The sequence below is a fragment of the Hyalella azteca genome, unplaced genomic scaffold (assembly GCF_000764305.2).
Source record: "Hyalella azteca isolate HAZT.00-mixed unplaced genomic scaffold, Hazt_2.0.2 contig9044, whole genome shotgun sequence".
NCBI classification, from domain to species: domain Eukaryota; kingdom Metazoa; phylum Arthropoda; class Malacostraca; order Amphipoda; family Hyalellidae; genus Hyalella; species Hyalella azteca.
This window is the reverse complement of record NW_025939124.1, coordinates 387,131-409,633: the sequence shown is the minus strand read 5'-3', so window position 1 is coordinate 409,633 and position 22,503 is coordinate 387,131. Positions and strand designations below refer to the sequence as shown.

General features: G+C 39.2%; 1 protein-coding gene across 1 annotated transcript; it reads left to right on the top strand.

Annotated features, from left to right (window-relative positions):
* Positions 1-1,580: 1,580 nt before the first annotated feature.
* On the top strand, positions 1,581-22,433 carry LOC108665184 (glutamate--cysteine ligase regulatory subunit). The gene is made up of 5 exons (XM_018151915.2): positions 1,581-1,719; positions 7,164-7,347; positions 15,708-15,904; positions 19,742-19,856; positions 20,330-22,433. The coding sequence occupies exons 1-5, from the start codon at positions 1,624-1,626 to the stop codon at positions 20,488-20,490; spliced, it is 753 nt and encodes a 250-aa protein (XP_018007404.1). The 5' UTR covers positions 1,581-1,623; the 3' UTR covers positions 20,491-22,433.
* Positions 22,434-22,503: the final 70 nt, after the last annotated feature.

The following is a 22,503-nucleotide window of genomic DNA, read 5'->3' as shown; positions in this document are numbered from 1 at the left end:
AATAAAAACCATGAAATTAGACTTTTTTGCAAATTAGATTTGAACAAATTAAACAGGTTGGATTTATTTGGAATATATGAACAACTAGCCTATTTCATTAATTCCTCCAATTTGCACCAAATACTCACTCATTGACAATTTGACATTGACCTTAACAAAACTGTCCCAACTCCCAACTCACTCCCAAGCAGAAGTTAAGGTGAGGTAGTTCAAACAAAACAGAAGAATTTTAAAGACCCTGTTAGCTCATTAGCTGGATAATCAGGATTCAGGATACCTAAATGATATGAGGTGACTGAGGAGACAGTAGTAGCAAAGCAGAGAGTTTTTAGACTCTCCTTCAACTTCAAGTTCAATTTCAACTTTTCAAGTCCTACTGACTAGGCTTCAAGTCCCAGACTAGGTACTGTCCTAGTAAGGCTAGCATAGGCCTAACTCCTAAGTCCTAAGTACCTAGACCAGCAAACTGAGCAAAGTATCATGGATACCAGCATAATAGCATCATCATATGTAAGACATTTGTTTAAATCTTGAGTAAATGAGAAAATTAAAAATGAACCGATTCTAAAAATCACTGGTTTACCAAACTGCCACTATGAGTACTAGTGAGTGAGGACTGACTGACTCAGACTGAGCCTCACTGAGGTCCAATGAGGATGCAATCACAGAAAAAATCTATTATCATTACAGTTATTACCTACACAAGTTCATTTAGCTAAGCTCTTTATAAAAATTTTCATTCAATTCAATTAAAATTAAAAGATGGGAGAGGTTTTGCACTAAGAATCATCTCAAATTTGAAGCCAACGTTAATCCGGTGAGAGTGAGTGATTAAATTAATAAATGTCATCCAAGTCGCCATAGTAGCTAGGCTACCTACCTACCTAAGCACACACCGGTCTCATCATGATGGTAAGAAACTTCATAAGAAATGGCACATCTCATAAAGAAAAGTAAACCAAAAGTTTCTACTTGGTTTGAACAAGCTCAAAAGTAATTTTTTACGAATAAACCCTAAAAACATGGTTTTGATTAGCATTATTATTATATAGGTACTAATATTATATATAGCATTCAATGCTAGCAGCGACTCCGGCAAGTTACAAGCGGCATCTCTGCGACTCACGACTCACACGAGTCACGACTCAGCCTCAGTCATTGCTACATTCGAGTGATTAGACGGTATTCGTTCGGTAACATATAAGATTTCTAAATAAGAATGAATCAACAACAAAAACAAGTAACATATAAATTATACGTGAAAAGCATGCTGCTTTATATAGGTTTTCTGCATAAATTAGGCTAAAGCCATAATGCCGCAGTTTGCCAAGAAATTTAAAAGTAAATAAATAGAACGATGACAACAAAATCTTCAAAACTTATGAAGTTTATTATAAAAGAACAATTCAAACTCGAATGCACCAGATGGAGGCTATGATTTGTTGTCCACATAAATCGGGAGAACGCTGCCTCGAACGTTTCGTCTACTCTACCGTAGGCAGGATTTGGTGTTTTTGTGTGGCGAATCAACACATGAGAACTCACTCATCGTCATCGGCACTCGGCAGTCTGAGCGTGCAATTGCCGGAGTGAGGTCGGTACATCGTGCTCTTAATTTTCAAAATGGCAGTCTATTCGCGCCGAATCATCGTGCAAACTGGAAATATAATTGACATGGAAGACCAAATACGTTTGGTCGGGCAATCTTCATCTGAGGAGGTGGGATAAATTCTTACTTACACCATGTAAATTTAGCAAGAAACGCCTAAACTTAGTCGTTCATAACAAAATTATTCTTCTTTTGCTATACCTACATGAAATCACTAGGTAGCTACCTACTTGTTTTATTGTGGCGCATCATTCAGAAGCGATTTTTCTTAACTGTTAACGTGACATGTTTGAGCAACAATCGAGTAAACGACATCGAGCGGTTCATTACAGGTGATCTAATATCCTTTTAGTCGCAAGCCGATGACCTAACTCTACGGTACAAAAATGTGAACGTTTTGGCCTGTGGTAAGTTAATACCCAAAACGTTGTTTAATAATTAAATCTCGCGAAAATTTCTTATGATGATTCTCTTTTATATTTTTTCATATTTTTCATTTGTAACTAATCTTGATTTCTTAAAATTATTTTAATTTTACTGTTTGTGCTGATTATGCTATACTGTTTCACTAACGAAGAGATCTGTCGCTAACGTATGATTTTAATACTTAAGTTCAAGTCCGTATATTATTGTACTAATATACAGTAGTTTATACATTTTGCTGATTATTTGTCATGTCTGTTCGTGTTTCATAACAAGGGACGGCCACTGGGTGAGCATGGCCATGTGCCATGATGTGGTGCAATAGGAAATGTGCTGACTGTGGCTCAGCATGCAGTCTGCTCATTGGCTCCATGCTTTACACCGGTCTAGATTTTTAATTTAACATTATGGCGTTCCGACTTTTTTTCAATTCCTATGCAGCATTACAAGATATAGTCGATTATCGTTTGCTTTTGCAGTTAAATGATTTAAATTCATCAAATAAGTTGAATGATTTAAATTCATCAAATCTTTCCTAAGTTAACTCGAATTAAGTATTTAAACATAAACTAAATTAACTTTTCTAAAGTTCCCATTTTTTCTTTTATTTAGTGAAAAATTGGCAAGTTTCGTTGCAGAAAATAATCGATGTTGGTACATTTAAGAAATATTATCCCGAAAATCAATCAACAAATGATTTCAGGTAACATATTTCGAGGCTACAATCAAACTTGTATGAAAAACAAGTTTGACACAAACTTGTATGAAGACAGCTGGTTTTCATACTGATAGTAGTGCCCATGAAACTATCCTACCTAATTCCATTGGCCAGTCTATCCGAGCGAACAAGCGCAAGAATGTCGAACTTGAATTCCTCGAGTTATTAATATTCATCGTTACTAGATCCAAGAATGTGGTGTCGTTATTTTTTTGTGCTTCTTTCTCTTTCTCAAGCCTGGAGTATCGATCGCGTATCTGCGATATACCTATCATGTCTCAGGGATAATTTTTAGCTGTGATTTTATTTATTGTGTTTGAATCGCATATACAAACTGAAATACAAAATGAAATTTTCTTTTCATTTCAAAACATGTAAACAGTTCCGAAAAAAATTCCTCCCACGTTCAAAACGGGGATAAAATGTTTTCTTGTTAGTACCCGGCGTTGTTGTTATTTAAAGAATTAAGTGCGTGGTTTTTCCGATAGATTTCTATTTATTATGGTAGGAGAAAGCTTGGTTTTTAGAATGGATATCTGTCTCTAGCGGGTCGAGATTGATGGCTGTTATCCTTTAAAACAATGCTTTCAAGATCTTCGTACGTATAACACTAGTGGTATAACACTAGTGGTACTCGCATGTTAGTGGTAATCTGCGAGTACCACTAACAACACTAGTGGTACTCGCATGTGTCTCTTTGGGAGTCATGAAGGATTTTGTAGTTAGATAACCACAACTGTTGTGAGTGGGTGTTTGTTGTGGGTGTGGAGGTGGTATAGTGAAGGTGTTGGTGTATAGTTAGCAGGAGGTGTGGAGTGATGCCGCGTGCCACCCACGTTGTCCTTGTGGACCACTGGTACATTTACTTGCATCGCTAATTGCTGGTGTGTTGGGCGAGATAAAATAGAACTATTGCTAAATATTAGCGGCTGGTGCACAGTAGTAAGTATATGCGGTGGTACGCGGTGATTACGGGACCTCCAATTGCTACTCGATTACTATAAAAGATGATAATAATAATAATACCTAGCTTTAAAGCAGCGAACAAACCAACGAGAAGCCTTTGCCTTTTGAATTGAAAGTGTCACCAAGCCGTAGTGCTAGAACACGTCTTGAACGGCTCAGTTACGACCATGCTTGGTCATGCAAAATCAAAGAAAATATGCGATTTATATGAAATTATAATTCACTAAGTATGATATTGTGATTTGTATTTGGCTTTGCAAAAATGTGCAGTGAAGTGAAGTGCAAAAAAAGGTTACTAGACATCCATTAAATAAATCCTGAATTGTTAAGACATGTTCGCGCATGACGGTAGGTATTTTTATTTTAGGCATGTGGTACATGCATGGCTGGACACATTGAACCGGAATGATGAGAAATATTAGGACCATCATCTAAGATGATGGACATTAGGTTCATTATCTACGAGTGTTATCTCCTCAAATTGCATCATTCTCTCAAGATCCATTACAAATAGGTTTTGCAATGTTTTCAAACTTTATTAAATATATTATTTGTCTAGCTGGTACGCTTTTCTATTCGGGATAAATTGTGATCAATATGTTATCTAAATCATAATATCAAGGATAATCTACTGGCGGAGGTAAAGCAACGCAAATGGCTAACGATTCCTCGTCATCCCATCTTTGGTGACCGACACAGGACATGCGACAGTTAAAAGTATATCGTACATCCTGCGTTTTATTCGTCTACATTTGAGGCCAAGCGTTTGCATGTGCTTACTTTGACCTTAATGGCAAAGCAAACACTCTTGTCCTGATACTACCACTAACAACGCTTTAACATAACCGGATGGTACCGGTTTTCAAGCCGGCCACTCAGCAACGGCACAGAACGAGCCCGATTAATGAGCGACCGCTCGTGAGAAGTTATCTTGACATGGAAGCTTTCGATTGGCATGCGACAAGCCTATCTTCCCGGGGCACTGTTACCACGCATTTTATTTCAAGCAAGTCTTTTGCTTGTTCCTACAAGTTAATTACAATCTAAGTTACAGTGCTATTGCTACCGAAATGTTACGCCAACCCTAATGTGAGAGGTTGTATGGATAATATTTTACGTGTCAAGTACGTAGATCTGCCTAAATTATTCTGTATAAATGACCAGCTCTTAATGTGCTCCTTGCAAGTAACAATAGTACGGTGTAAAGCGCTATAGATATATCCCATTATATGCCGGCTTCAACCTCAAGACGCTTAGCGTTCCGTAAATATAGGTTAGTACAATTTGGTCTAATTTTATCATGTATTAAACTTTATATAAAAGAATACCAAAACATTCAAAAGCATTCGTCTTCCGTCAACGCAGCTATCTTACAGGAATAGTTGACATGGCAACCATGCACAAGTCATGGCTTCCGTTAATAAGATAAGGTTGAAACAAGGGTCGGGGGATAACGAGGATTGGCCTCACACCAAGGCGGACGTGTCACCTATACAGCCGTATTAATATATTTATGTTGGTATATTTAGGCAAAAGTTATTCTTTAATTCACCTTTCGTTAAGGACCAGAGAGCATTTCATGTTAACCATTTTTTATTGCTTTTTTTCTATTAGGCCAATTAGACTTTGGTAAGATTTGAAAATTCGAATATGAGGTTTCCGAGGGACATTTAAATATTATTGTGCGACGTCGTCCCGATTTTTCTAAATATTATTTTTCATGGCAAGGTTCTTGATTTCCGTGTTTTTGTAATAAAGAGTTTTATTCTATCAGTTGTTGTTGTATTTCTGTTGTTATTTTGCTTGATCGAATTGAGGATCCGCGGTGTTCATTTTATTTTACTAGTAAATGCTCAAGATGCTGGTTCGTTGATCGTTATGTTCATATCATGTAAATATAAACTTGCATACATGATACTTGTAAATGTATTTCGGCTTGCTGCAAAATGAGCTGAGAACCTGGTAGAAACCCCTTGTTTAAAATATGTGAAAATAATTATAACATAAAATTAATTTAGCTGTATCAGCATATTTTTTATAATATTTAACTCACAAATAAGAAATCGATTATTTAGATGCTGCTCAGAATGCACCGCTCCTTTTATGAAGTCATGTTATGCGCACAGTAGTAACTGCAGAGTCTCGCAGGGACCTGCACGCGGCATAGTCTTGAAACCGAACGCCGGCATAAGCACACTCCTTGTGCTCAGAGCACATGAGGATGAATATGTTGTGCTGATCTCCCTTAGAGCAAATGTGAGCATATATGTTACATCCCGTGCTAAATATGGCCTTGCTCGGAAACCTCATCTCATCACTTGCTGACGTGTAATATCTTGCTGACGTGTAACATCTTGCTGACGTGAACATCTTGCTGACGTGTAATATCTTGCTGACGTGTCATATCTTGCTGACGTGTCATATCTTGCTGACGTGTAACATCCTGCTGACGTGTAACATCTTGCTGACGTGTAATATCTTGCTGACGTGTCATATCTTGCTGACGTGTCATATCTTGCTGACGTGTCATATCTTGCTGACGTGTAATATCTTGCTGACGTGTAATATCTTGCTGACGTGTATCTTTACCATGAAAACGCAGCAGACCCGCAGTCAGGGTCGCGTTGCCTCATGCATATCATATATCCGGCACAATCATCGGATAATTTTTTATACGATTTTATACGATCGAGTTATGAGCTCGGAATTATTTTTTAAGTATTGGGATCGATTTTTTTCTGGCGCTGTTATCATTTATATATTTTTTTCTTCTGTTCTCTGTGCATGCCTCGTTTTTGTCCACTACCAACTTGGGGGCCAATAAATAATAAGAATAATTTTGTACTTCCATGAACGTTGCCTCTGGCAGGCCGCTTTTGCTCGAACTCTATAATTAACAAGTCCTTCTGATTTATGAAGCAATGGATGTAGGTAGGAGCTAACGCAATTCTGAACCCGAAATTGTGAGTGCATTTTGGTCGATTTTTTGTCTCGTTCGCTATCGAGTCGAAGTGTCTTCCGCTCTTTCAGTGCCTCGATCCTCGGTCGCTAATTTGCATTTTTTATTCAACTGCTTAGTAAGTTGATTAATTTCAGCATAGGGATTGATGATCCAAATGCTTGCTATTGTTAAGAAAATCTAACCGATAATTTTTTGACCAACTCCACTAGAATCTAAAAATGGCTTGCCGTTATGTACGTGACATTGCCTGCACAATGAATGAAACAAATCAAGTATCACCTGAATGACATGTTGAAACTAATGCTTCTCGTATAGATTCAACAAACGTTTTTCCTTTACGTGATAAATTACCTTATGTTGAGTTCCTTTATCCAGGTTGTTTAGAATGTTTTTCTTTTTATTTGTTGGCTCGGAGTGCAACTGTTTCCACATTTATTAGGTTCATTATTGGCATTAATAACGGTTTTATTTAATCCCCGTAACAGCTGAAGGGGTGCGTGAAGTCTGCCCTGAACCAGTGGGAGAAGCAGGAGGAGCTCGGTGACGTGGTCGTGGTGCAGGGGCGCCGTGAGCCGCTGCTTCATAACTCCGCTAGGGGCATCTCCACCACTGCTAAGATCTTCCTCTGCGACAACTCCGGCGACACCGTCTTAGATGCCGTCAAAACAGGTGCGCACTCAATCATTTAAATATTGGAGTATATGTGAACTCTGTTACCATTGTCCGTAACGCTGTCAAAACAGGTGCGCACTCAATCAGTTAAATATTGAAGTATATGTGAACTCTGTTACCATTGTCCGTAACGCTGTCGAAACAGGTGCGCACTCAATCATCATATTTGTAATTGTTTCAACTCGCATGATATTACTTGCTCGTTAAAACCAGTTTATCAGCTACCTGTTAAACGAGTGTCTACCTGCTCGATAAGACGAGTGTCAAAACTGTTTGACGAGGCAAGTGCCCGAAAACGAAGAAAATTGCAGAGGTCTCTAACTCCGCAACAAATGTGAAACACTGAAAAATAACTTATTATGCCTCATTCGTAGCTTTATACTGGCTTCAATGCACCAAAATAACTTAATTGCCCTGCATTGTCGAACAAGATCTGAATCGCGTGAGACGCTCTGATCGACTTACTTCGCGGGTATTTTGTCCACTTTGGTTTTGTGGCTGCGACTGAAGCGATAATGTCACTGGAAGCAGATAACAGGACCGAGCAGTGGACCGATAAGTTTAGCAGTGTGAGGTCAGATAAAGAGTTAGTGAAATTTTCTTCCAATTTAATCAGAAGTACGTTGTAAATATTTAACCATTGCTTCAACGCATGCACCATATTTCAGAACATATTTTCTAATCAGTTAGAGGAGCAGGTATATTATTCTTAATTCAATACGCTGGAATTATCTCCTTTATGTTTATCAGTATTCAAGTTTTGACCATATCTATCTACTATAACCTTTAATTGAGAGACGTTTGTATATGAGACATACTAACACGTATGATACACACACGCAGACGCATACAATAATGTACGCCTCTGCATGGTATTGATATTTGGACATGCTGTTTAATGTTTGCATTTACATTCCATTTACATGCATGGTCGTGCATGCTGGTAGTGTGATGAATTATAAATGTATATAGTTGAGAGTTTGACCGAGATCATAGCACACTAAAGGCATTTATACAATATATGCAGAGATAAACTGCACATATCTCGTTGCTCGTCTCTAAATGACTAATGCGATGTTATCAGAGAAGCGTTCTCACTGATATTCATAAAAATTCATTATTTGTTCGCTGCACGATTGGAGTGCATTGCTGTGCTGCGCAATGGTACAGTAAGTCTGCTCAGCCTGTACAACTGATAAGAGATTTGAAGATGAATGAGCTTCTTACGCGAGTGTAGACGAAGCCTGCTACACCGAGTGTAGACGAAGCCTGCTACACCGAGTGTAGACGAAGCCTGCTACACCGAGTGTAGACGAACTTTTTTCTTTTTCTTTGGCTCTTCTACATAATGGCAAGCATGTGCTTGCGTCATGACCTTCCGGGCCATTCACATGCCCTTTGCAATGAACTTGCACGTTTTCATGCAACTAATTTAAAAGACGTTCAATTGTTCGTGGCTAATGTGTTACTCACACGCCATTGAACTGACTTCGCTTGACCAAAATGCCCTCTCTTATGAACCCGACATCACGAGGCTTATTTATTTGACTTCCCATTAAATGACTAAATGATAGTAGTTTTCGGAATCAATTTCACTGTATTTATCTCGTGGGTTGGAAACCAACATCAGTGACTTAACCTCTGTTTGACTGCCATGCGAGAAATTAACTTTTTATTTCAAGTTCAAACAGACTCTACCCTTGATTTTAATACTTGACGATATCGCTTCTGGTTCCTCAACCCTGGGCTTGTCATCAGCAATGGCCGTTTAGTTCCTTATGTGCACGATTATGCTCCAGTGCCCTCACTCCTTGCGAGCGAATGTTGGTTGCCATTCTACTCGTTTTTGTTCGATTCTTGAAATGATTGCAATTCCAAATAACGAATAATGATAGAGCGAAGCTTTCCTATCATCTTTCAATTTGATTTTATTCTTGAATTATCCTGGATACCCATAATGTTTAGAAGATGATTATACTCGATTGAATAATTAATATTTGTTAAGTTTATGATTATTTGACTGGGTAGTTGTGTTGTTACTGTTTAGTGTTTAGACGTATACCTAATTAAGTTTGACTTCAGGCACTTTTTTGGTTGCGGTCAGAAAATGCAACACAATGTGAAAGTTGGCCGCTTCAACGCTTGCTAATAATGCCTTCTAGTATTAGCTCTATGATACATGCCTGTAACTTTATTGTCGCCTATGGCCCTAGTTCAAAAATTCTTTTCGCTTGACTGCTCTGTAGCTTCCTGCTTCACTGGCCTATAACTCTGTTTTCTCCAGCTGGCATTTACGTTTTCATTATGATTTTCATAATTTTATATAGAGTTCAAATACATATTGCCAATCCAGCGACCGAATTTTCTTATTCGTATAACTCTCAAATTGAATCTTTTCTGTGTCATTCTCTTTTCTCTATCAGTGTCCTTTTTCTGTATCATTCTCTTTGAATTTTTTTTAAACGAAAAAAGTTGCCTTTGTTAAAATAAACAGTTGCCCAGCCGTTAAGAGTTAATAATCTTCGATTAAATGTTAGAATGAGCATTAATTGAATAGCTTTGAGCAAGCGCGGAACGCGTATTTACTTCCTCGTTTGCCACGATATTATGAAGCCATGATGCCACACTTCAAGAGGATACACTCAAATGCAGCTAATCAGGGCTGATATTAGATTCAAAATATCTCAGGAATACTTGCATAGTCAGTCAGTTACAACCTTGGAAATATTGAGGTAATCTTGATATGTATATAAGCATCGTATTCCGACAGTAGTATTATGCACAGAAACTATATATTTCCGTCTGATTGAACGCAGCTAATGTATAATGTCTTGGCGAGAAGTCAAAAGGCCACCTCATCATGCCAGGCAGGGACAATGGAAAGGTAAATAGTGCTCACTCTTCGTTTGTTTCCTTTATCTTCTGTAAAACTGCGGAACAAAATTCCGCACATTAGAACAAATGAAAATACAAATTTGGGAATTTTACGAATTGTAAATCTATGCGGGTATTTAATAAACCAATGTTTAAGCATCACATAACTTTCGGCTATAATAAATGTCAATGTAGCTACCACTACAAATCCCTACGAACTTACGTGGAAGGTGTGCCCTAGTCTTTAAATTCGAAAGTTGTCAACGGGAAATTTAAGCCTACTGTACTCTGTGGAGAAAAAAACTACTTTACTTCACATAGGAGAACTGTTAACCGACTACGAGAATATGAACAATAAATATACGAGACAATTTATAGCAAATAAGCCTAAGGAATAGTTCAGCGAAAGCCCTGCTCCTAGCAACAGCAAAAACATTAATAAAGCAGACGGCTGCGATCCTGGATATATGTACAGCTCCGCCCCGTAAGGCTACAATCGAAAAGTACATGTAGTACGCGTACCGGATGCCACACATGGTTACAAGCCCAAGTATGCGCATATGTTGTTCCGTAACGACCTTGCCATTCACGTTCAGTATATATTTTGGATGAACTGCTTATTTCTAAAAAAAACATCGAAATGAGATTGCCTATTAATGTACTTTCGCTATTAAGTTTCTGGGTAGGTAATAGGTCTTTATTTATATATGGTACCTACTCGTTTACTTGTTTTGTACATGAATGTGTTTTTATCCCAAATTGAATCTTGTTTTTGATTGAGACCTGTTCAAGCAGGTTACATATTTTGTACATGCTTTCTGAGAGCAAGACATCATATAGCGTTGCTGTATCAGTTACTCTAATTATAGTCTATATAGCTGACAGTTCCCTCGATACCTAATTTCAAGTCAGGACTCAATTAGGTCGTCACCTTCATTGCTCCTTCCTTCATGCGCGTGAATGAAGTGGATGTTGTTGCTGTTGATTTATCATTTTCTCACTAACCTTGAGAAGGTTCCCGCGATAAGAGATCTATTCACGTCTTATTTGCTGTTCACGAATGACGCATCATTGTACTGTGTATGGTGTGTACAGTTCTAGAAGCATTATTAATCGATGAAAACGAATGTAATTAAAGATATCTCACGCAGGTAGTACAACGATAATTCACTGATTTTGCTTACTATAGGAACACTGCTAAATTTGAAACGTATATGAAGAAAATGTTTATAATTCAAGTGCGTGAGAATGTTTAATTTTTACTCAATTTATTCTGCGCCATTTTGCAAGATTACGATGTTGAAGCGTAGTTTCTCCCTTATCGTATGTGACTGACACGTGAAGGTATTGTGAACCTTATTTGCGTATAACTTTTTAGCGTTTATTGTGTAAATGCCGCCATTTCGTGCATATTCTTGAACTCATTCTCGGGGATGAAAATTTGGACTCATTATCGGGTTGGACGCCGCGGGAAAGCTGCTTGTCTCGCCCGCAGGTCAGATGCCAACCAGATGAGTTTTTACGGTGTGCTCATTCTAGCCTAGGGACTTTCTAGTTAGGCCTGCCCGCGTGGACTACTTCTGTCATCTACTATTATCATTAAAAACTCTGCGCTTTTGTATTTTCTGGTAATTTCAAGAGACAGCAAATTGTTGTAATATAGCTGGTGAAAATAAAGCGCCAGTTGCGTGCATGATGGCAGAGCAGGTTATTTTTGTTAGTAATAGATTCGCTTTCGTGTGATCTTTAAACGTGATCGATATTGTGAGAGTGAGAGCAGACTGCCCGCCCACGCCAGACGTCTGATTGCTGTGTTGTTCACACCGCAATCAGGCGTCACGTTACAGTTCCTCAAGGCAATCTTTGTTACTGTAACCTGTTCACTCAATCTACCGTACTCGTACTTTAAACTATTCATTGTACAAGTATTACAATTACTCAATATATTCAATTACTCCCATGTTTATTAGCATTTGTAAATAATGAAACTAGAGCTCACAAGTTCATATAAGCGGCGTTTGCAAGAATTTTATCCCAAATGAAAACTCATCTTGTTCAAATGTATTTAGAAATTTGTGAGGTTGAATAAATCATGAATGATGCATTCGTTTCCTGACTATATAGCAATATTTTATGGAAGCCTTTATTTTGTATCTATGACACGGCGCCACAGCTCCATACATAATTAATAATGTTTGGATTGAACGAGTCATGCAACCGTTACTCACGCCAGATTCAAACTCAATCATTATTATGGGTCGATGTTGACCTTGGAATTGCTGCCTGATGTCTCCTAGTGACCACCATAACATTGGTGTCAAGGTCAGTCCCACTTGGCACAATACCGGAGCGCGCTCACCAGCTGTACTCAAAAGAAACAAGTTGACTCACTTCGGTTCAGATGATGGGCTTCAATAGCATGAGCGAAGAGATTGATTTTACCCATAGTTTACAAAGGCTAAGTTATAGCGGTCACTAGGTTATAGCGGTCTTCCCGGCGAGGCTTGGTATAGGTCAGCATTTAACTGGTTAGTGGAACACATTTCTTGCGTCATTGCTCCACGGCTTTGTAATACGTATATCTGTTTAAGTATAATGAATGCCTTGAAGAGTGATTGAAATTGTACAACTATTGTAATAATACTCTCTAATTCTAAAGCCCAAGTTGTTTTAAAATATTTCGATTAAGGGTAGTTGACTTGAATCAACTTCGGCCCAGCATTCTAATTCACTTCATTCAAATCTAGTCTACGAAACAGGCCAAGCTACTCATTTTTGTTTGGCCACTCATTTTTTGCCACTCATTTTTTATTTGATTTTGCTGATAAATTCGTTAAAGTCGTAATCACGCAAACTGAAAGAGCTGAATATTCCACGAGTAGGTATCCATTCATGAGATAGCTTCCCGTAGATATCTATTAAGAACTTGTCTTAAATATTTGATGTGGAGATGACAAATATGTAAATAATATCATAAATTGCAATGTGAAATATTCAAATTTCGTTCATTCGTTTATTCTAAATTTATTTCATGTAGCATTATATATTTTCGTTGGTATTCTTATAATTAATTGAGCGAGTAAAACAAGCGTCTTCCGGTCCAAGACGAGACTAAAGTATTCACTGCGTTGCAACCCTTGCCCTTCATACAAAATTTAAACGAGAAAAGAGCGCACCCAATAGAATATGCTGTGTAAAATGAATGTCTTGAACGCACAACCACATTCTTTAATCAATGCGTCGATATTATACTAGTTCATTGCTCTTGTGCGTCTAGCTTTGCATGGTGGGCATATTCCGAGCAAATTCTGCAGGTGATGCAAGTCTGATAAACTGATGAAACTTTGATAACTTCCAGCATGCTTGCTATTGCAGCCGCCTGCCATGAATGATGGACGATCATTCGAGCTTTTGTGCGCTCGTTCGTGCGTCACGTAATATATTTTTTAAGCATGCTTTTTCTAGCCGCTGCGTCGTTGGCCGTTTGTTTGCTGACATGTTTTGATGAACGATCTCCCGAGGCTTCGTGTTCCGAGTAGCTGGAAAATATTAGGTCATTTCCTAAGCTTGCCTTACAAGGTATCTTTATTCGATATATATACTAATCTCCCGACGTATGTCACAAAAATTAGAAAAAATCCAAAACATAACATTAAATTTAACAAATTACTTGTTATAATGATTTATTAATGATAAAAGGTTTAGTGGAAATTGAAAGTTAACAGTAAAACTGACCACTTCATAAGACTTTCATTGTGCCTGTCTTTTTTATTTTTTATTAATTGAAAGACAGCTTCTACTCGTTTATTAATATTGGCTTTCCTCATGAGAGTCAGAAGCTCATAAATTGTTCTTGCCAATTTAGTGATCGTAATTGCAAAACTCGTCGACCAAGTGTTCCCTCGCGGGCGCTATTGCGGCCACCGGCGCCGGTGAGATGAGAATCAAGGTCGCGCCCAGGCTATCGATCTCCGTTAAAGACGAGCCGCTCTGTCGCGTCCTCGCTCGTGCTCGGTGTAAATAAGCAGCCACTCTATCCCTGGCCACTCTAATACAACTGAGTAAATAAGCAGCCACTCTATCCCGGGCCACTCTAATTTCTATCCCTGGCCACTCTAATACAACTGAGTAAATAAGCAGCCACTCTATCCCTGGCCACTCTAACACAACTGAGTAAATAAGCAGCCACTCTATACCTGGCCACTCTAATACAACTGAGTAAATAAGCAGCCACTCTATACCTGGCCTCTCTTATCTTAGTAATTATGCCAGAAAATATAGTAAATGTTTGCGAACTAATTTTTAGGTGTCACCTTCAATTAAAACATGCATAAACTATGAATATTTAAATTCTGGGAACATGTACAATTATAATACCCATCGAGGCTTCATCTACTGAATTTTTATTTATAACTCAAAATATTCAATTTTAATTCACAATTGAAGACCACACGCGAAATCATGAGCTACTACATGCGACTTCTCCCAGAACGTCGAACCCGGGAGTGTGCAGCCTGGAGGTCTCACTCAGCACTGAAGTGCTCTGGGACTTTATGATAATTCATATGATAATGAATTATCATATGAAGTATCAAAACTCGCTTAGGTGCACGTGGCAGCCTAAGTACCCCTAGCACCCGTTCCTCGTCGGTGTTTGGTGCGTTTAGGTGGAAAAGCTGTCAGTGATTGGCTGACGGAGTTACGAACTCGTAGCTATTTTTGATAGTACGGCTCTTGACGCGCATATATGGCTGCCTGAAAACATTTCCTGTGACGCGTTGCCGCAGCGCTAAATATACGCGCTGAGTTATCGAAATTTTCAGACCAGAGTTTTTTTTTTTCTGCCTGCATGCCCATGGTTTGAGATTAACCTCATGCGTCTCGAGGTGTGCGCATAAGCACACAAATGGAGAATGGTGCTCAATGCGACTAATTACCTTGTGCCAATTAATTAGAATTGCATTGCTTACATCTTACAACTATGTATGTGTGGAAATACAGTCACACCAGGCATTTACCGACTTTTTCAATTTGTACTCATACACCATTGCTCATTTCCACGGCCTACAATGCATGTTTTTTTATCGCTTTGCCTCAATACAACACCGCGCACGTTTAAAAAAAGCTTTTCTTAAATTCAAACTTCAATTTCTGAAGGCAACATACGCTCACGTATATTCTCTTGTATTGACTAATAATTTTTTTTGTACGTACACTGAATATATTTTCTCATTATTAACGGTAGTGTTTTTTCATAGCAGTTCAATGGTGAAGAATAATATCCTCTGAAGTCGCAGAAGAACATAATGTCACGTTAAATAGTGTCGTTGAACAGTAAATAATTCAACTTTGAAATATCGGGACGTCACTCCCGTGTAATGGTACTAAATAAGTTACAGATAGTACGCTGATTTATTCAGTTACGGATGACGTTTTTAAACATTTTCCTAATATTCATAACCTCGTTATCTTGCGGTTCGCAGTGATGAAGAACGTGGATCGCCAGTGCATAGAGAGCGTGATCGTCGCGCCGCCCGACGTGAGCGACGACTCGCCTCTGCAGGACCTCATTCCGACGTGGCGCGCCCTCGAGGGCGCCGTGCATGACGGCATCGTCAGCCACATCGGCATCGCAGACGCCTCCTACAGGCTCTTCAAGGAACTCTACGAGTGGGCCGAGGTAAGTTCAACCCTCGCCACACTTCCGGGTCTTTGAGGAACTCTACGAGTGGGCCGAGGTAAGTTCAACCCTCGTTGACTTCCGGGTATCTGAGGAACTCAACGAGTGGGCCGAGGTAAGCCCGACCCTCGCAACTCCTCCGGGTCTTTGAGGAACCCTACGAGTGGGCCGAGGTAAGCCCGACCCTCGCAACTCCTCCAGGTCTTTGAGGAACTCTACGAGTGTGCTGAGGTAAGTTCAAACTCCCGCCACACTTCCGGACCTTTGAGGAACTCTACGAGTTGGCCGAGGCAAGCAGGGCAATCGCACATTTCTTCCTTCATATAAGTTCCTATATTTTAATTCGATCACCTCAAAAGACTTGTTATTCGTTGTTAAACTAAATTCAAAGGCTTGAAGAATTTTTTTCGCAATTTTCATCCCTAACTAAGGTCAATAAGATAGCTTGAAAATCGAGGCGTGCGATCACAAGTCCAGGTAGGTAAAATTTAGCACGGTACTCTCAATGACATACTACGGAATGACATACTACGACAACTAAAAGCAGTTAAGTCCGAAAAGAAAAATTATTTTTCTATCTGTTGGTATTATTTAATTAGAATTAAGCAGAAGCAAAGGAGCCAAGATGGTCAGGCCGCAGTAGAAGGCAAAACACAAGAAAGCATATTGGAGTTTGCCTTCTTCTAATTGAAGTAAGAGGAAACAAGCTCCTGAAACTAAAATGAATATGATAAAAATTTCGATTGATCACTCGAAAAAATTAGTAATTAGTTTTTGATACTTATAATATTCATGATTTGAATAGATGATTTAAACTATCCTAATTCCCCTTAATTATATTATGCAGTAATTCAGGATTATCGATTTCGCTCTGAAAATATTTGAGTAATTCTTAAGCGCACTAGTTACGATACACTGCTAACGAACTAATTGATATTACCCCTGCACTCCCTATTATACCGCAATTAAACTAATACACTATCAAAACACATGCCAATAAGTACTTTATTCACAAAAAACTACAGGCAAATATCCCAAATGGATTCAAAAGATGGATATTTTATTCATTCTGCCCACTGCACGAGAAGCGAAGCAATGTTTCAGAAGGCCTCCGCAGTCGTTACGTAATGCTGATATATACCATGCATGTGGCAACCAACTCGGGCAACTCCAGTTCCGCAAAATTGTGACGTCAGACTAAGGCTAATGTCCCAACTTTGCGGAACTGAATTATTCAGTTCTTAGCAGGTATAATTTAGTCACTCTTCATCGTGCGTCACAAAAAATGGCATTTTTACACGCCGAGAGCGCTCGATGCTAGAGGGTCAATATCTAATGCTAGAGAAGAAATCTACTCAGCGCACATTCTCCGTTTACTCGGTATCAGTTTACTGCGTGAAGTCTGTTTTGAATTTTCGCTTCCTTTTCCTGGTACAACAAACGTCATTTACCAACCAGATACTGCTAAGTAGACAGACGCAATAATTTTATTAGTTTACTTATCTATTCTTCCGTAGATTTTGAACTTTTATCTATGCTTGGATAGGCTTGTCACGGTCTCTTGTATGTGTATCTCCTGGCCGGAATAATCATTAATATTAAACCATTTCCTGGTCTTCCTACTTACCTCATTGCAGTTTTCCTCTATATATAGCACCGTATAGTATTTTCTGCTTTAAATACCGCCTCGTATAGCACTCGCCGCTGCCCCGTGGATTGGTTGCTCGCTCAGCCTAGTGCTTTATATAGCACCGCCGCTGCCACTTAGACTAAGTGACTAACTGCCTTGCCTAGGGAGTTGTACTAGCAACGAAGTTGTCACGTGGATTGGCTGCCTTGCCTATATAGTGCTATATATAGCACCGCCGCAGCCACATGAAACTGCTGTCTTTCCAAGTGCTATATAGCACCGCCGCAGTCACGTGGACTTGCTTCCTTGCCTGGTGCTATATATAGCCCCGCCGCAGCCACGTGGACTTGCTTCCTTGCCTGGTGCTATATATAGCACCTCCGCAGTCACGTGGACTTGCTGTCTTGCCTAGTGCTATATATAGCCCCGCCGCAGCCACATGGACTTGCTGTCTTGCCTGGTGCAATTTATAGCACCGCCGCTGCAACTCTTAGCTCAGCCGCCAGAATATTCACGCCTCCCACCGCGCCGGGGCCTGACACGTTTCGCCGAAATGTTGAGATCGATTGATAGAGCGTTCGGCGTGGCTGTGTGCGACACGACCTGCGACACTGAGGTGTATTTATGCGGTCGTTGAGTGTCCTTGGCGCTTGAAGGTATTGATGCCCACAAATGTCGCTTCCCTAACAAAATCTAGAGGCGTGAGCGACCCTGCATTAGGATCGCTTAGGACTCGGAGAGCACGTAAATCAGCTTCTCGATGTCCGTTTCAGCTCAGGGTTCGAAGGGCAGCCTCTGGGCAGCTTGCTAGCTCGGTATGACTCGGCTCAGCCAACCCTTGTCTATATATATACTCTCAGGCGACTATAAAGTCGGATTGGAGATTCTGACCAGAAACTGATTTTGATCGGGTGGCCAAGCAGACCGAGTATATCTTTGTGCCGAGTGTAATGATTATTCGGCTGAAGCCTATAGGCGATCCCCGAATTTTGTTGGGATAATATTCCGCGACAAGGAGGAAGTTTGGCCAATCGAAATGTGGGACTTTGAAATGAGGGTCAAAATTGAAATAATAAATTGCGATATGTATGAAATGAGTCAATACTATAATAATTCATTTTAATATCATTCAAATTATGGTCAGTACTTGAAAAATTCATTGCAATATCTAATAAATTAGGGTCAATACTGGTATATTTCATTGCAATATCTTTCGCTTGGTTAGTAATTCTGTCGCTGATTGGTCAGCGCTACAAAAATCCTAAAGAAATCAAGCTTATAAATGAACAACTCGTATTTTCTAGGGTGCGGAAAAAATTATCCCTGCCGAACGAAACAAAATTGTCTATTTGGTTTTGCCCCTAATAATCGAATGATTAGAAATGAATAACTCAGTTGCGTAAACTTCAATAATGTTTGACTTAAAAATTATTTATGCGTTTAGGGCCTTCAAAGTGAAAAGACGTTGGACATTTAATTTCTTCCTTGTCTGGGCAAGGGCACTACGCCATTGATAGTTTTATTTAACTCTTAAATAATTTCAGGAGAATTGTGTTGATTACGATCTGATTCTGTCGAAACAATGTTGATTCCGTTGAAACAACGTTAATTACAAGTTGATATCATTGCAACGATGTTGATTCCGTTGAAACAACGTTAATTACAAGTTTATTTCGTTGAAACAATGTTGATTCCGTTGGAACAACGTTAATTACTAGTTGATTTCGTTAAAATAATGTTGATTCGATTGTAAAAAACGTTAATTATAGGTTTATTTTGTTGAAACAACGTTGATTTTGTTGAAACAACGTTGATTTCGTTGAAGCAGCGTTGATTTCGTTGAAACAACGTTGATTTCGTTGAAGCAACATTGATTTCGTTGGAACAACGTTGATTTCGTTAGAACAACTTTGATTCCGCTGAAACAACGTTGATTTCGTTAGAACAACTTTGATTGCGTTGGAACAACGTTGATTTCGTTAGAACAACTTTGATTGCGTTGGAACAACGTTGATTTCGTTAGAACAACTTTCATTCCGCTGAAACAACGTTTATTTCGTTAGAACAACTTTGATTCCGCTGAAACAACGTTGACTTCGTTGGAACAAAGTTAATTACGAGTTTATTTCATCGAAAGAACGTTTAATCGACGTTATCTCTACGACAGATCGTTGGTGCTTCGCAACTCAAGAGACTTGTTGTTGCAGGTGAAGCCGTCGACGCTGCAGATCAACGTGGACGATTGCTGCACGGTGTCTGAGCCCATGACGGAATTTGCCAGAACGCACGACGTCCAAATTCTGACCCACTCCGACGACCACGGTACGTGCCACTGCACGGTACAGACTGCGACGGCACCATGACCTCCTGGTGTTCGGCAATCCTGTCGTGGTGTTCGGCAATCTTGTCGTGGTGTTCGGCAATCCTGTCGTGGTGTTCGGCAATCGTGGTGTTCCGCAATCCTGTCGTGGTGTTCGGCAATCTTGTCGTGGTGTTCGGCAATCCTGATATAAATGTTACGCGACGTCATTCCGAATATACGGTACTCCCTTTTTGCTTATGAATTCTTGATAAATTTGCCATTTAATCAGACTAATGTTGAAAGTATCACATTCTTTATTTTATCATTCATTTTATTGCACCCTCCTACCCTTTACACCATCCTTTCCATTACACTATCCTTTTATATTACACCTTTCTTTCCATTACACCACCCTTTCTACACAGTTATCCCCTCTATCACACCATCCTTACTATTGTATTATTATATGACCACATCACCCTCCTGTTGACAGAGATGCTGGACGAAGACGTGGTGTCCAGCATCCTGGGTCGCGTGGGCGCCCCGCACTCGAGCTGTCGCGTGCGGTGGCTCGCTCGACACCGCACCATCCACACGTGCTTTGGCCTCATCCTCGACAAGGGATATACCATCGCGCTAGACTGCGATGACTAGACACTTCACTTATAATGTTTATTTTAATTAAATTACAAGCCCTAAGTAGAGGAAAATGCGTTTGTGATTGTTCTCCAGCGGCCTCTATTAGAAATATTGATGATATCGTTCTGGTGGAAGAAGCAAATTGATATTAAGCTCGAACGCTCGCTTATAAATCCCTTTATCTAAGGGAGAGTTATGGTCTACGTATGACTGAGATTTATTTATGTAATCTTCCAAAAAGAAATGATACTTCTAATTATTATTTTGAATCATATATTCAAGATTCTTTTGTGGCAAATGACGATCTTGACTGTACTAATTTTATTCATCAGATGCCACGCCCTAGAGTGCTAGTGGTTAAGCATCCTATACTAGAAACGGTAAAAATAAAAGGTCATCGTTCGTAAAAATAAAATGTCATCAGCCAATTGATACTAGCCGACCGTTTGCTATTCATCGGCCACCTGGAAACCTCTCGTTGCCCTAAAATGCGTGCTGGCTCAGATATTCCCTCACAAAGACTTTACGCTCGGAGTGTGAACTTCCCGATATGAGAAGTTAACACGTCCTAGCCTGGGTGGCTCGCTGCAGATTTCGGCCGAATTGTATTACGTGCATTAATATTCGGCATAGAATGAAGTTGTCAGAAGACCTAGTTTAATTTGAAATCATATGGCGAGACAGCAACAACAAGGGATGAATTTGCCCAGTTACCAATTGCCAAATTTTCACTCCTACTCAGTCTGGCTTATCTTACTATTTTTAACATCCAATTTCGAGATCGGAAGGAATAACTTGGATTATTCTGACTGCGGTATATACATGATAGCTTACGATAGGAAAGAAATTATTTTTCAATAAGCTTACTACAGGAAAGAAATTATTCTTCAATACATTTCTTTTCAGTGTTCTATCAGAGTTGGGCCCGTCGCTGTCCCTAGTCATGATATCCAAAGCAATGCGCTTTATTTTCTGTGCGTAGATAAAATTTTGTCAGTTTCAATGCATAATTTGCAAAATTTAAGCAGCGATTGTTTAATTCTAAGCGTTTTGTTCATCTTTGACCACCTTTATAAGATTTTAAGTTCCTTAATAATTTTTATCGCCACTAAATGTGTTCAGCAAATTGTTAGCTTTCACATATTCAAGCACCGATAATAATTAACTTATCAAACATTCGACAATGTAGGCAGAATCCCTCACAAGCTGAGGGAAAATATGGTAAGAAGTTGAGAAATTTAGTGCCTTGTTCTAAACTCTTCACAGGCGTTAAATGATATTCTGTTGTGGATGCTACATCTACAAACGAGGTCGAGCTTAAGTTCGTGAAGAAATTTCTCGCAATGCGAAGTTAGAGCCGAAAGTTGTTAATGAATGCATTTAGGAAACTCGTAATGGATGTAGGAGTAAACACTCGATAGATGATTGTTGGATGTGGTGTTTCGAGCATTTGGTTAGATTCTGAAATCCAAATTATAAACTTTTGAGAAATAATTGAAAATTATTTTAAACAATAACCTTGAACTAATTAGTATAGTCATGATTATCTTGCTGAGTTAGAGAGCAGCTGCTCTACAGACAAAGAATGTGTAATTAATATAATTCTTTGACTTGTACTATTTTCTCATATCTACGAATATTTTGATCGAGGGCGAATTCGTCATCATTCCTTGTTTTGTTCGGTGCAATCGTCCTCTCCATGTCGGGCTCTTAGGTCGCCTCTATGGTTATAGTTGGCGCTCATGCGCTTATTGGAGTCTTTGTGATACTTCTTCTTCGCAGCATCATTGGTGCGGTGTGGTGATGCTCCAAATAGTAATCAAGTGCAATATAACTTAGGACGCTTCTGCCGCGCATCGTACGCTCAAGAATTGACTAAAAAACCCTATCCATATGATTTGTTTGTTCGAATAAATTTATCATGAATTTGTGTATCTGAGTTTCAAATCTGTTCTGTAAAATTTTGCTAAAAGTCATTTGCAGCTGGAAATTTAGTTTTTCTGGTCCCTTTTATTGTACCGATCGTTG

Excerpts from the sequence above, each read along its gene's own strand:
- LOC108665184 (XM_018151915.2), top strand. The coding sequence starts at position 1,624 with ATGGCAGTCTATTCGCGCCGAATCATCGTGCAAACTGGAAATATAATT. Across the intron at positions 1,720-7,163 it reads GGCAATCTTCATCTGAGGAG|CTGAAGGGGTGCGTGAAGTC; the intron begins GTGGGATAAATT and ends TCCCCGTAACAG. Across the intron at positions 15,905-19,741 it reads AACTCTACGAGTGGGCCGAG|GTGAAGCCGTCGACGCTGCA; the intron begins GTAAGTTCAACC and ends TTGTTGTTGCAG.